Source organism: Haliotis asinina, chromosome 2 (assembly GCF_037392515.1).
Source record: "Haliotis asinina isolate JCU_RB_2024 chromosome 2, JCU_Hal_asi_v2, whole genome shotgun sequence".
Classification (NCBI taxonomy): Eukaryota; Metazoa; Mollusca; class Gastropoda; order Lepetellida; family Haliotidae; genus Haliotis; species Haliotis asinina.
In genome coordinates this window covers 90,091,102-90,107,191 of record NC_090281.1, presented here as the reverse complement: position 1 = coordinate 90,107,191, position 16,090 = coordinate 90,091,102, and the positions used below count along the sequence as shown (strand labels likewise).

Sequence of the window (16,090 nt, the reverse complement as noted above, 5' to 3'; positions counted from 1 at the left end):
GCCTGGGGGATATGTCATTTTCTAATGACTGTTGTTTTAGAGGTCAGGAAACATTATGTAAACCTGTAACATTGTGAGCTGGATATCCTCATTCTCTTCCCACAGTGGTTACTTGTCACATCTTCCTATGTAACCTCTGTTCTAATACAACCCTTTCATGGTGCAAGTGTTCAAGACTTGTGATTGGAGGTAATCAGATTTAGTAGTGCAATCAGCGACCTTGTTTCAAAAGTGATTGTTTGCAAGATCTCGGTAAATTCCGGAAGCATCATGAAAACTAGAACCTCTTCACGAGCGCAATACTCAAATGTTTCTCCTAGACAGAACTCAGTCATGTCATATTTGTTTCTCCACATCGCTTGCATTGGTCATTCTAGGGGATTTTATGAGAACCGTGAAATTTGGCCATATTAGAACAGAGGTTCGTAGGGAGATTTGACAAGTAACCTCTGTGGGAAGAGAATGGGATATCCTAAACACAACCAAGACTGCAAGAATAGTGCAGCTTCATTTGTCCTGGCCTGATAAACTGACCCACAAACACTGTTATCTTCCAAACAAGGATTTCCTTGATACTGGTGTTCAAATGGCCATGCTCATTTTAAGCTGTAGGAGAGTCCCTAATAAACAGTTTGGTGGGGTTGAAAAACAGGTTTTCATTATTTGACTGGGTCTAATTGATCACATTTTCCTTTAGCTAAACCATGGGGTGTATTATTGTACCCCGTCACAATGCGTGACTATGTATTCAGCAGCATCTGTACGTCCTTCCATACGTAGGTCCGAATTCTTGTTAACACGATATGTCATGAGCTGTTGTACGCAATGTCATCAAGTTTTGTGACACCCTACATTGGGGTATTATGCAGACACCGGTTAATTTGAGTGAGCTTGACCTTATTTTCAAGGTCACCACAACTCTTTGACCAGTCTTCAAACTGTTCTTATGATATCTCAATAACTGTTATACCCATTGTCTTCAAATTTGGTGACAGCCTACATTGGAGGATTGCAAACACCAGTTGATTCTGTTGACCATGACTATTTTTCAAGGACATCTCCACGCTTTGACCACTTTTTAAACCCTTGTTAATGTGATATCTCATGAACTGTCTTCACATTTGGTGACTTGCTAATGCTATATTGGTGCATTAGGTAGACACTAGTTGATTTGGGTGATCTTGACCTTATCTTCAAGGTCACCCTGACTCTTTGACCACTTTCAAATTCTTGTTAACCTGATATCTCATATACCATATACGTACCCAGTGTCTTCAAATTTGGTGACAGCCTACATTCAGGGATTACACAGACACCAGTTGATTTTGGTGACCTTGATCTTATTTTGTGACCATGACAATTTGTTCACTTTTCAAACTTATGTTAGCGCGATATCTCATAAAACATGGTAAGCAATGTTTTCAGTTTTGTCGACAGCCTACATTGGGAGATTATACAGATACCAGTCATTCATGTGTCTTGTGTGTAACCAAAACGTGAAAAGTAGCTAATATGTTTTAAATATTACAGTCTTCTTTATCAGTGGGCAACATTTCCACATTAGTGGCAAACTCTTGTTTTTATTATTTTGGTCATGCTTCCACGGCATATAACATTAGGCACTATTTCAATCCCTGAAGTGCTGTTTGTTGCTAATGTATTGCTCCATGATTCACCTGTCTTTGAACTTGTAGATAGTCTGGGATTTAATCTGGGTTACGACCTTTGAATATATCTTCCAGTCAAGTATTTTGTATTTTGTCATCTTATGAAGTAATAAAAGTTGGGTAAGGGTGATCCAGTTGTGTGATTATACAGAATTATCAAATTCCCTTTAGGGCACTACCTTCGGGCTATAAACAGATGTTTTTGCAGTTCTATTATATATATTTTTGCATTACAGAAACCATTGAAAGTAATGTTGAATTGTTTCTACCTAAGCAATACATGGCATTTTTGGTATTTTCATTCCTTGATGTTGAACAAAGTATTTATGAAACTATGTTCATTTTACCATACAGTATTTATGAAGGTATCATAATGTCAGTGAATTTGTTGGTGATCTAGTGACAATAATAGTATAGAATACCCAGCAGCAATAGACCCAACTCACTGTGTCACACATTCATTCAAGAATGTTTTTGTGAAGGCATATTATGATCAGTTCATAATAGGTCATAGGTACAAGTGATCCACTGATGATTGTGGTGAATGCGTTAGGAATGGTTTTCAGTGTTGGCTGTTATGTGTTCCGAACAAAACCCACACTGGTTAGAGTTGGTCTCAAGCTACCTATGACTGTCGTACAGACTCATGGATGAGATTCTGATTTGGTTCACTGCTTATTATCCTACCTTGTGAATTGTAGCAAATACAGTGTTTGTATTCATCTGTCACCTACCCTGCTGACCTATTTGTTTTGGCATTTTGCAATGGTTGATAGAGCATCACCTGTTGTTTTTTCTGAGAGGAACAGATGTAACTTCATGTAAATATTTCACAATGTTCAACACCAATAGTAGACAAATTAGCAAAATCCACAGTTGTTCTTGTCTGTGATAGGCCAGATGTTTCAGACAAACCTTCGTCAGAGTTTCCCCGATGCAGAAAACATGCATATTTGACGGCCTGTGAAGAATATATGATTACTCTCACTGCATCATTCTGAGCTCTGATCTTTCAGTCTGTCAAAATCAATAAATTAATTGCTCTGTACTGTTGAAATATTCAAATTTGAAACAGTCATATCCCTTGACAACATAATAGCATTAGTGAGCTTTATCTGGTGCCTTGAAACCCATAGAATATATCAGTACAAAGAGACCTGCAAAGGTCTAAGGTAGAATAGGCCTTCAGCAACCCATGCTTGCCATAAAAGGTGACTTTTCTTGTTGTAAGGGGCAACTGACCTGTAGGATCAGGTGGTCAGGCTTGCTGACTTGATTGACACATGTCATTGTTTCCTAGTTGTGCTGATAGATGCTCATGCTGTTGATCACTTTAGTGTCTGGTTCAGACTTAAGTATCTACAGACTGCAGCCATATAGCTGGAATATTGCTGAGGTCAGCATAAAACTTAACTCACTTGCTCATTCAGTTCAAAGATTCCCTGTAGCCAAGGAAGGTAGTCATAATAACACCCAGGTTTAACAGGCCAGGGCAAAGATCACCTTCTGTAAACATATCTATTACATTGATAAAGGATAGCACATTCAAAGACAATATTAACACTATACATCCTACAAAAGCAAAATGCTTACTTTTCTCTTTTCTTTGTCAAGACTAATACTAGGACTGCAACAATTCACCCAGACCTCGATTTGATTTGATATTTGACCCTTGTTTTGGTCATTTTCGGTTTTATTCATTCTTATGAAAACATCAGATTCAAGTTAAAAGGCACTACTGTGATATCCATTGTCAACTTGGCAATGTCTACCAACAACAGTTCTCAATGGATAATTATACCAGCATCCAACCAATAATATTTCGCCTTATTTTGGTTAGAGTTAAAATAACCTTCTTCAGATATCTGATCTAAGTAGTGATAATGGTTATGGAAAATCAAAACTGATCAATCAGTTTTGATTTTCGATGAATCAAACAAGTCCATTGCAGTCCTAGTAAATAATTTATTTGTGACATAAATTGTTAGAATCCCATTCCTCATGACAAAATTCTTTTCTGTTGTACATTCACATGTATAAACTTTAAAAAAAATGTATCATATTTGTTGTGTCCTGCTTTTGTCAAACTTTTGATCTCCATGGTTTTACCATGGCGTGGGTGTACTATACCTCATCCAGTACTAAAGGGGTTATATATTGTTGCTTGTCTTCCTTGTTAAATTACCTTCACATGACATGAACTGCCTGTCATAAGGACCACATGGTATTATCGGTATTGCACAACATGCTTTTCAAATAATACATATTTGCAGTGTTTTTTTATCTTTCCTCTAGTGTATCAGATAAACAATTTGTCAGAAGTTTTTTTATTAATTTGTGTCTTTTGTTCTGAACTTCATAGAGAAATTCATTGATAGATGTTTCCCCTTGAAATTGGTTGACCAAAAAAGTCATTTTCTCCTTGTTATTTCCCCAGTGTCCATCCTGCCTTTGTCAGAATGGTCTGGTTTCCTGAAAAGTCAATGTCACTTAGGGGAAATTGAATAGAAAGTGCATGTACATGCATTTCTGTTTTCATAACAGTTGTTAATAATATGTCATTTTGGAAGAGCTAGTTCTTAGGTGTCTTGATGTGTTGTCAATTCTGTAATGTCTGTCTTTAAACCAGGAAATGCGACATTTATTTTAAAAAATGTTACAACGGTAATGAGAAATAGACACGTAGGTTCATAAAAAGGCAGAATGTTGTTTGACCCATTTTTGGAGTGAATAGGCTTTTTAGCACATTTGCTGTTTAGACATTGTTATGTCAAATTCAGTATGTATAGAAGGTAATTGCCCAGTATTCTAAAACAAATTTATGATATGTTACACAAAATGAAACTGATTGTTTTTGTTAATGTTGCAATTGTTGACATTAACATTGAGTTTGCCACCTGTATTGATGCAATACAGCATTAGTTTTCTTGTCCTTCCGTTGCTCTGTACCTTATTGGAATATCAGTCAATCAATCAATGCATCACAATTTATTGACCATGGAATTTTTGTGGTCAGCACACAGTCAAAATGGCCACTTGCAGGGGTTAAAAAATCCCATCGCCTGTTGCTTGGGACAAGTATGTTTTCATTTCGGGCAAACAGATAGTGGTATCTTTCTTGTCTGTGGGCTACTAGGTTATTTACACTTATGGTTTCAAGCTGCAAATAAACTTGGATTTCATTTCATATCTGCTCATAAAGAAGCTATTATATTTCACAATAATAATAATTAGAGCTATCATTCTTTGAAATTTATTGCTCCAAGATAAATAGTCCAGTAAACATTAACAACAAACATTGTGTCATAAAATCGGGGGAAGTGAAAAATTAGTCAGGACAAGTTGCCCTGTGGCAAGTTGCTTTTAATATAAAATTGAACCCCTGCCACTTGGCATCATATTGGTGTAGCAGTATGTGAGATATAAGCAACACTTTCAAATTCCTGAAATACTGAATACAACCCTTGTTGTGTGGAAAATATGTAAAGCATGTCACATATATCATGTATATCCTGTAACATGTATCGCAAGATGCAACTATTTGAACATTTGTTCAAGTCATATATGCTACTGGTATGGTTAGACATTCTTATCCTTATTTTTCGAACACCTGGTGTTATCACTTATTTTCAGAAATCCATTCATAAATATTTCAACACTGTTAAGCGTTTAATTCCCAGTAGAATGTCAGATATTGCAGATTTATTCTCTGATGTTGACCTTTTGTGTACATTGTATTCCAATTGTTTTGTCTTTTTATTCATATTGTCTTCCCTAGTCCATTTACAAGGCAGTCTTGATTAATTGCAGGTGCTTGTTAATATGACATTGTGTCCTATGGTTTGTAAAAAGAAAATATGTTTTCTCTGAAAAAAAATAAAGAGCTGTTTTCTGGTAAACTTTTCTGGGGATGCAAGCGGCACAGTTGTTTGAGGCACTGTGCAGAAATTCACACAATAAAACTATTTAATGTGATGATAACCTAACTTACTTTCTGACTGAGTACAGTAGCCGTTCAGCTTGTGGACCTGAACCAATGGTAAATGACTTTGTTTAGGTTTTCACTTCTTCTCTGGAGGCTGAACATTCTTCATTATGTGGCATGGTTTCAGTGTATTCTACCGTGACACACATATGTATTATCATACAATGATTGTAGTTAACTGCATGATCTCTATATCATTCAGTTCACCAAGGAATCCCTTTGACACTTCAATTTGTTTATTTGTTTATTCAGCAATATTCCAGTTATATGGTGGTGGTCTGTAAATGAAGTATGGACCAGACAATCCAGTGATCAACAACATGAGTATTGACACTTGGAGTAAATATGATCATGCATGTTTAATGGGTATAATATAACTTTGGTAGTCATACATATGATTCCAGATGTATTAATAGATCTTGGAACTTCCATGGAAGTCCATGATTAAAGACTATCGAATCTATTAACTGAAAACCTGTACAAGTAGTCAGTTACCCACCAGGGTGTGTGATCAGGCTTAGCTATTTCAAGCCTTGTGACATGGCTGCAAGGGCTGTTAGCTACCTGCAGTATTTATTTCCATGGTGGGAAATGACCTCCCTCGATGATAAGTATTACAAGTTTTAATTGTTTTTCAGTGCACAGACTAGTTCAATTTCTTGTCTGGGAAGAGTGTATATGGCCCCTTGTTAGAAGTTCTAGATATTTCTGAGTATCAAACAGCAGTGTTTTTATCATTGGAATTTAGCAGATTGAGGTGATTGAATTCGGCCCACCAACCTTTGCTGGTCGTAAGAGGCAATTTCATGAATTAGGGGGTCAGGCTCCCTGGCTTGTGTTGTACCCTGCGTCATAGAGTGTTACTTATTGATCTCACAGGATTGTCTTGTATTTCTGGGTAGTTTTTATACTGCCGTAGCGGAAAAACACCATTGTCAGGTTATGTAATGATTGGTAGTGTGTGAAATTCTTTTGGTGATCATTTTCCTGTTTACTTTAACAATATAAATGGGAAGGAAATCGGGCATAACAAAAGGCAAGCAGGTATCCTCTCTTGAAAGATTCTTTTGAAATTGGCTACCATACTTTATGTGGTTTAAGCAGCCAGAAACTTCAAAACATGTGATTTATTTGAAAAATAATGCTGTCATTCTCTTGTGCATTTACCTACCTACAAACTTTTCCAAACCAACTCTCAGTTTTTACATGTAATGTGAAGGAAGCATAGTTTTTATTGGATTAAATGTATTTGATGGGGAAGTGTTACTAAAGGATCAGTGTATACAAAATGCATAGATCTATGCTCAATCACTGAATTATCTGGTTCAGATTTGATTATTTACAGACCTCCATTGTGGCACTGGAATATTGCTGAAAGTAGTGGCAAACAAGAATGGAAATAGTGCACTCTGTTCAATTTGGACCTGCTTGGAACCAGCTATAAAGTCCAAATTAGACAGCAGTCCGAGTTACACAGAAATTCCCTTTTTCGGTGCCTGATCATCTCAGTTATAGTTTACAAATTAATGATAATTGCTTCAAAGGTAAATAAGTATTCACTGCTAGACAAAATACCCAGTGAGTTGTTTATTCAGTGTTCATTGACTAAGCAGACTGAGTGCAGATCTACTTAGTGTAGATTATAAAGCAGTGTTTTTTGGGGTGTTAACTACCTTTTCGTACCAGCACTTTGGTCCGAAATCCAAAATAATGAGAGTCCAAGATACAGAGCTTTTTCATTATGACAACAAAGAAAGCTCACATTGGGACTTTTGTAAGTTCATGTGGGTTTTGACAGCTTTCTGAGAAGATAGAGTCCAAGTTGGTGGACTGTGCACAGTGCACTGTTCACATTCCACTTGGCTTAATGAGTTCTGAACTGCTATTGTTCTATGTTTTTTCCAGCTCTGCAGTTACCCACCGGAAAGACAACTGTGATGCACCTAGTTGCAAGGGAAAACCTACCTGAGCCAAACAATCAAGGTAAGGAAATGGAGGGCCACTGACCCTCATTTATTAGAACTTCATGTGTTCCAAATTGATGAATATTCTTGATCTTCTTTACATCATTGGTGGGCTGTTGTGGAGAGCAGATGTGATGGTTCAATCCCTTGTCCATGTTATTCCAAATGATGTTAGAAGATGGTATTTGTTGTTGCCTTTCCTAGTACTCAGGTTTTTACAGACAAAGGCAATGGTTTTGAGTATGCAAACTGTGCCCATGTCAAACTTACACATTGTTTCTCAGTGGGTGGGCACCATTAAACATTATACCAACAGCAGTCCTGATTAGTACAAGCACACACATGTACATTCTCACTTTGCTAAATGAGTAAAATTATCTTCATGTGACATCTAACAACCCTTTCAGCCACCTCTCCTCGCTTTGTTAAAATCTTAGTCTTTTTCATTGTAAACTATTTCAGTCTTAAGTTGAACAACTTTTCTAAAAACTCAAGTACACTTCATTGATTTTCATTCTTGTTCCATTTATGTTGTGTAAGGAGACCGATGACTCAGCCACTGCAGTTGATGTGTTTTGTATCATACACTGCTCATATGGATGGAGACCCACTTTTCATTTCCCTGTCATTTGCAGTGGGTTCTATTCCCCAGATACAGTCTGTCATAATTTGCAGGCATCACTTTCAACCCTTGTCATGTTGTACAGCTTGAAGTTATTATCAACAAATATTAGCCAACAGATGACAAATGATTGAATTTGTGTGGAGAATGTTATGTGATAGCCCGACGCCTGTAAAGGTAAATCAGTACGTAACATGTACAGTATTGATGATCTTTGTGCATGTCAAGCAGTGATGTGTAATCGGCTGTGCCAACACTACAGGTACACTATACATGGTGGAGTTACCTTATCAATAGCTGAAATATGCTGTGTTGCCAAGCCAAGGGATTAATGTAAAGTTTGTCACAGTGTAAAAGCTGTTTAGCGCACACATGTCATAGATGTAAATGTAGATTTTGTGATGAATATCATTATAACGGAAGGACAAGACTGAAATGAGGGAAGAGAGTTTTGATGGATGTTAACTTCCTATGGATAATATAAACTCTCATCCTTATGGGTATCATTTCTAAATGCTATTCAAAGACCTTATGCTAACATTGTTAGCGAAAAGATTCATTAAGATTTATGCTTAGTTTAAGCTATGCTTATGTTGAACATATTCAAACTTTGTATAAGAAGTCTTGTTTCCAGATTTGAAAATTACACTTAATCACCCTTGACACGATGGCTATGATTCTTTTCCCGCTTTATTTGAGTCTAGTGACCATATTAATCCAAATATATTGAATATGTAGTTAATGATTGATTTCTATTATCAAACTGTCACTTACCTGTCTGTTGCGGAGGCAGATTTCTTTTCAAATATATATATAATATGTATCTCGATTTTAGATCAGTTTTCTTACTAAGGTAAATGTTATGCTTGCTTTATATGTTTTAATGGTATTTGTGGCTCCGAAGGACTAATGTCAGTGAATGTGGTCGGAATATGAAAAGTTTCACAGATATGTAGTGGTTTTGAATTTAACTATAATGCCAAAAATGATTCATGGTCACCAAAACCATTAACATTAATTTTTGATGCCAGGTACTGTATTAGTTTAGAGTTAAAACATCTGACCATGAAGGATGACATTGTGATATTTGCTTTATGTCCCCAAAATCAATACAAAATATAACCATGTGTTGATATACATAGACATTTCAGTTTATTATCCAAAGTCAGCATTTGAAATATGCCGTGAAATATGTTGAGGTACATTGATTTGTGTGTGAAATATAATACATTTGATGTATGACAGTTTTATTTCTGCATCAACCTCTGTTTTGTTTGATTCAAAGTATCCCATTATTTTGAAAATACTTACATTTATTTATCACTTTTAAGTACAAATAACCTATCAATTTTAAAAAGACTTATGTGATAGATGAGGTAAGTGTATTCATGAAGTACACTGTCAGCAGTAGGGTAGGCAAGTGGTAAAAGTGTCATGCTTACAGCCCGGGTTCGATTCCCTACATGGGTACCACGTATGAAGCCCATTTCCGTGTTCCACTACCGTGATAGTGCTAGAATATTGCTAAAAGTGGCATCAAACCCAACTCGCTCACTCGTGAAATTCTCTGCATTACAGTGCAATGTGTTTATGGTACATAAGAATGTGTTCATGATGGTGCTACAGCTGTTGACAGCTAGAAGTTTTTCAGTCATCATAAGTCTGTTAATTAGATTAGTGATGAATTGTACTAATCAGAAGATGTCAAGATGTGACTGAACACATTGCTCTATTTGTGTCTACACATTATTTGTCCATTACTCATGATAATAAGGCATTACTGATAGCTTATTAACAATGTTTGGCTCATTAATGCCGAGTACCCAGTCCGATATGTAACCTTAGCCATATCAGTAAAGTAAACTAATATTTGTTTTTCTGCCTGTCTCGCTGAACATGCTACAATTATCTACCAGAATCAGAAGACTGAGTTTTTAATGTAGGCAGCACTTATTAACACTGTAGGTTACATATGGTAGACATGGTAAACAGTGCTACAGTTTCCTAAAAGACACTTCAGAACTTGTTTCAGTAATTGTAGTGTTATTGGAGGTATAAATATAAAGCCCCTATGTCTAAATCCATGAAAGTTTTGATGTTCATAGTTGTATAGTCTGTCATACAAACCCGCAAGGAAATATGCCTGAAAAAGCCCATGCAAGTTTAGAAAATGTGTTAATTCTAGATTTCCACATTTTCTGAAAATGAAGAAAGATTTGGGAGTCCTTTTCATTAGGTTTCATTTTTCTTGTTCGTATGAACTTATTTTGCTGTAAACTTGCTAGGTTTCAAACTGATGGACATTGACAACAAATTTGTACTAAATAAAAAGGTGAAAGCCAATATATGGCAGAATTTTGGATGCAAAAGGAAATTTAACAGAAAAATAGATGGTCATTAGTTAGTAGTTACTGCAGTGCGATATACCGTGGTAAGTACAATAATACTTGAACTGAAACCTTATTTTACCGTAGTACTGAAATTTTTAAGGTACCCTTCCCTACTGACCACCCATTCCTCGGAATCCCCTCTTGTGACCAACATAGGTTTTTCAAGCCCTATTGATTATCTGTACCCGGCAGTAATGGAGTTCTGAAACACCTGGCTCTGTTTATGGCGCTTTAATGAGGCTATGGCAGATCAGGTGACCTGCTAATTTGACCCTAATAAGGCAGAATCAGAGCATACTGAGAGGTTGCTGTTAGTATCAATGTCTCCTTTTCGCATGTGTTCTATGACATGGCAACAGACAAGGGACATACAATCATATTGTACTCCTAAAAAGTCAATGATGTACAACATAACATAAAATTTTAAGCGTATCATGTACACACATAAATGTCTTTGTACATGTAACATATATATAGTTTAATAGTTGAACAGTTCTTTAATATCATTTACAACAAACCACATAACCAGCTCACTCACACAAAAATATGTCAGTACTAATTCATAATTCTCAGTACACTTCGACTTGCAGTATGAAATGTAAGTACACCAACACCCTCAGAAGTTATCCGGAGCCCTGCTATGATATTCCTACTATTAGTTCCTGATGTTGTCTTCATGGTTGTGAAGGTTCTTATTTCTGCTTTCAAAAATAACAATGTCTGATTGTGAGCGTATGAGTTCACACAATGTGAAATTGAGAGAGCTGTCTTTGTTTAACGTTAAAGTATCACATATGTAGCAGGATTCACTTGTGATTACATTCTGGTTCGGAAAATATACTAAATAGTGTTGAATGTACAAACTTGTTGGTTGACTTATTAACCTTTGCCCCCTTTAACAACTTCAAGCTTCAGTAGAAAAACAATATGCTCATAAATATACACTAAATTGTTGATGCAAATCAATATGTATATTGTTGCTGTATGCTAATGATAATTAGGTTGCAGCACTGCCAGTCTGTTGTTCCCTTTTAGTTGAGGTTTTCTCAGTATGTTGAAAACTTTTACAAATATTTTCAGATTTGATAAACTCTGAGTTTTTCCAATTGTGATCATTCTTCCATGCTCTCTCATCTGAGGTTTAAAACCCAACCTTCCAATCTGGCAGCAAAACAGTTTTGTCCATCACAACAATAGTATTTACCGTTTGTAACAGATTACGGCAATTTATGTATGGTCAAATATTTATTTGATTAAGGTTGTTTCTCCCTGAGTATTTCACGCTGAACTTAAATTGTGCATGATATTTCTTTCAAATGCTTCAGCAGTGGTAGGCCCAGTGGTCAGATTGTCCACCTGTCACACCAAAGGCCTGGGTTCGTTTCTCATTTCCTCATGTGGGTACTGTACCCTCTGTATTTTTTTGGAATGGATGTTACGATTGTTGAGTGGATATTCCATTTTCCGTTACCCATTGCTTTTCATGCGGGTATTTCAGTGATTTTACTCTGCTAAGTATATGTCATTGGGTAAATGTACTAAGCATGAATGTATTGCCTTATGTCATACCTTTTCATGACCAACCTAAATATGATGGAAATAATTTCATAAAGAAATCACTCATCCTGTGCTGACAGTACAACACTAGTCCTATGCTAATAGTACAACCTGACAGCAGCTAATGTCTTTTTCATTAATTTTTATAAGTGTATTCTGTACACGTATGTTTTTAACCCTTGTGTATCTAATGTCTTAAATGCATAATTTGTGTGTAACAATTATTTTTCAGTGCATAATTGGACATTTGTTATGGGTACTTTATCCAGGTACACCTCTTATCTGGCCTCTACACTCTTTCAGATGCTTATAGAACATATCATCCTGTATTTGTAACATTAAAGTTGTAAATAAAAGACTTAAATGAGAGAAGAAAAATTAACATTAATGACACAAACTATTATGTAATTTTGAGAGAAATCCATATTGCGTTAGAGTGATTATTTATATTTGTTTTTCTTAGAAATAATATTTAGGCTTAAAGCCTGTGATTTGAATCACTTTTGTCAGTTTGAAAGAATGTGTTTTGAAGCGTTGGTTTTGGTCCCACATGTGTTCATGTAATGGTTTAGTGACAAACCTAGTGGCATGATTCTGTTTTTCAAGTCCCCGATAAGAATTTGACTTTGTTTGTACCTCAAGAAATGGTAACCTTTGATGATCTGGGATGAATGCTGAAATATTATCCCATCCAATGAGGATGAAGAACAGTCTACTAACTTCATCACAGCAAAATGTGTCTGATTTTGACAGGAAAATTGCATTAGAGCACTCAAGGACAAACTTGGAACACTGCCATAAAAACAAGATTACTGTTATGGCAGTTACATACGTATTATGTCAAAATGAATTGTACAAGCAGAGATGATATTTGGAACTCGTTTGATGCTGTTTGATTACAGTACGTTTCTATCGATTTAGTTTTCAGTATTTGAAGTACATAGTGTAGATCTAATTAGGAATAGCCTTGGAACATATTTACTGTAGTGTGTCACACCCTGTGTCCAGATACACAATGGTCACCTTTTGTCTCTAATCATGTGGCTCTGTCCCTACAACGCAAGAAATGTATCATATTCGTAGAAATTCTAAAGGTGATCGATTGAGTGCTTCCTCAGCATAAGACATGATTGTGAAGCATTGACTTCCTTACAGAGAATGACACTGATTATAATGGTCGAGCGGGGAGGGGCATGTTTCAGACTACCATCCAGGAAGGAAACGTTATGAATAATATCTTTGTGACTGGTAAAATAGTTATCAACATAATAACAAACTGTTTCTGAAATTAACAAAGTTAATGTCATCTTAAATGTATTTTCTTAAAATGTTTTGTTGTTGAAAAGTTGTATTGCATGTCATCTCTTGAAAAGGCTTTATCCACCCAGAAAGATTATGTATTATATCATCATCGATGTGAACACCACAAATAATTTTTGTCAGAATATTTCTGTCTACAAGGAAATTGCAGTCCTTTAAATGACAATAGAAGATATCGAATCTAGAGATTATAATTTCACCATTGTGTGTATTTATTTAAATTTTTCATTTATCTAATGTTACTGTTTCATGTTTAAACTCATGAAAAATAGCTACATGTTGATACATAAGAGTACTTTTTTTTAAATTTTTGATGTTGCTCATAAATATCCTATCATTGCCGAACAAAACATATTAGCAATTATAATCATACAACAGTCTTTAAAACAAAGGAGTTCATATATCATATGTCATGAGTTTGCCCAACTGCAAGAGACCAAATTAGATAGAACTGCCCTGTGATAGACTGGCACAGCATGGTCAAAAACATTTCTGGCATCAATAAAATGTATTTCTTTATTCATAATTTGTCAGACTTTATGATGATCCCAGCTTTGTCACAAGTTGAGTAGTGATGTTTGTGACTCGATCCATCAAATTAAAGGCATTTTTTTGGCAAGGAGTATGACAGCATTTTCTACAATTTGTTTCTGGACTTTTCTGTTTCTGGTATTTTATTATTTTGGGTTGATGGATCTGTCAACCTTTTGAGTTTGAATGCTGATCCTGAGTTGATTAATGTTTGTCAGTTGTCTTGATTCAGATTCTTTTGGGTAACATGTTCTGCCTATTGCACCTCACAATATAGGTTGCACCCTTCAAAAATCCACCGGGTACTGTGTACAATCCACCCATCAAATGTCCACTAGTGTTAATGAAATTTGGGCATTGGGTTGCTTAGTGGTTAAAATGTTCGCTCATCACATTGAGATTCAGATTTGATTTCCCACATGGGTACGATGTGTGAAGCCCATTTTTCGGTGCCCCCACCGCCACCACCATGATATTGCTGGAATATTACTAGAATTGGTGTAAAACCATGCTCACATTCGGACTTGCACTTACTGAAACCTGTGTGAAGGCAATAAGTCCATGTTGTGATCTTATTCTGTGCATGACAGCGCTTCACCAGCAGTCTAACAATTAACATCTGGGGAATTTATGATATGAATTTTTATTTGAATCTAGCAGTAGCAGATGTATGGGACATTTGTATTCATTCTGCCATGAACTATTTTCTCCAGCTAGCCTAGTTATATTAACTTGTATCACTACAACATCACCACTGTCTAGCTTGGGTTATCAATAACTGCAAGCAAATTGTTGTCATGTTCGGTGACAGTAGTCGATGTCAAATCCTATTTTAAGGGAATTGGCACTGTCATTGAACTGATACTTAAGTGTAGTGCATTCCTTGAAATTGAAGACAAGGGTTCCTCGTTAAAACGATGATGTTACAAGTTTTAGATTTTGAGTGAGTGAATATGGTTTTATGATCTGTTTATCTCCCAGCACGTTTTGAGGGAGGGTATTACCATGTACTCCATCAGTGAGTCTGTGCACATTTGTCTTTTCTCTAGCAGAACTACAAAACCATTCACTATTTTTTCACCAAACTTGGATCTTAGATAGATCTTGTGGTGTGCTAGTGCCTTTTGGTAGTTTTGGATTTACATAGCAACAAGTTTGACTTTGAATTTGGTGGTAGTGCTCCTTTCCAGAGAACTGTATAGCCTTTCAATATTTCTTCCTCAAAGTAGGCACATAGATTGGTCTGGTTGTGTACTGGTGCATTTTGGTTGTTCTGGAATTCTGAATAAAATATTTTCAATACTCTCCTTCCACTTTGTCAAAATACTTGAAATTATCATAACTAGTAGACATATTCATTAAGAGTAATTTGCATGGCAAGGGGACACCAGAAATGGGCGTCTTACGATGTACCCATGTGGGGAATCAATCCAGGATCTTTGGCGTGATGAGCAAACACTTAAACCACTAGGCTAACCCGCTATGTCTTTGAATTTTTTAAGATCCATTGCCGCAGGAGAAAATCTCAGGGGAAGGACTAGATGCTCCAGCTTAACACTGTCACAAGATACTGTCTCTCGTGGAATCCATCAAAACTAGCCTCATCCCAGTTTCTGTTATTACTGGCTGTCATTTATGGATCCAAATCTCCCACAATAAGTGATATTTCTATTTCGTCATGTCCTGCTGTAATCTAACTAATCAGGACCACTGTCTAAAACAGTCCAAAGTTTAATTCCAAGAATTGTCATATAGACCAGAATATATTATGTGATCATTTGCAAGTCTACACTGAATATGAAGGCATTAGGTCAGTATTTTGTTTAGTTTACAAGACTGATGGACTAATACAGCCATTGTATGTAAGAGAAAAATTCTTAATAATTCTTCCACGATGGTGTTCATGTGTCAGTCCATGGAAGCAGTACCGTTTTTGGAAACAGTAATTACCATCCACATAAAATTTCATGATTATAAAGTCAACTTCTAGAAACAAAAGGTGTAATAGTACACATTCATCTCTGCTGAATGCGTAATGACAAAGGTCACTCTCA

The 16,090-nt window shown here is 36.1% G+C and overlaps 1 protein-coding gene across 1 annotated transcript in view; it reads left to right on the top strand.

Moving 5' to 3' along the window:
- Positions 1-16,090, top strand: part of LOC137274569 (ubiquitin-like protein 3) — a 41,910-nt gene that overhangs the window by 10,044 nt on the left and 15,776 nt on the right. The window contains exon 4 of the mRNA XM_067807827.1: positions 7,558-7,635. Within this exon, the coding sequence (XP_067663928.1) occupies positions 7,558-7,635 (78 nt within the window). The remainder of the gene's footprint in view (positions 1-7,557; positions 7,636-16,090) is intronic.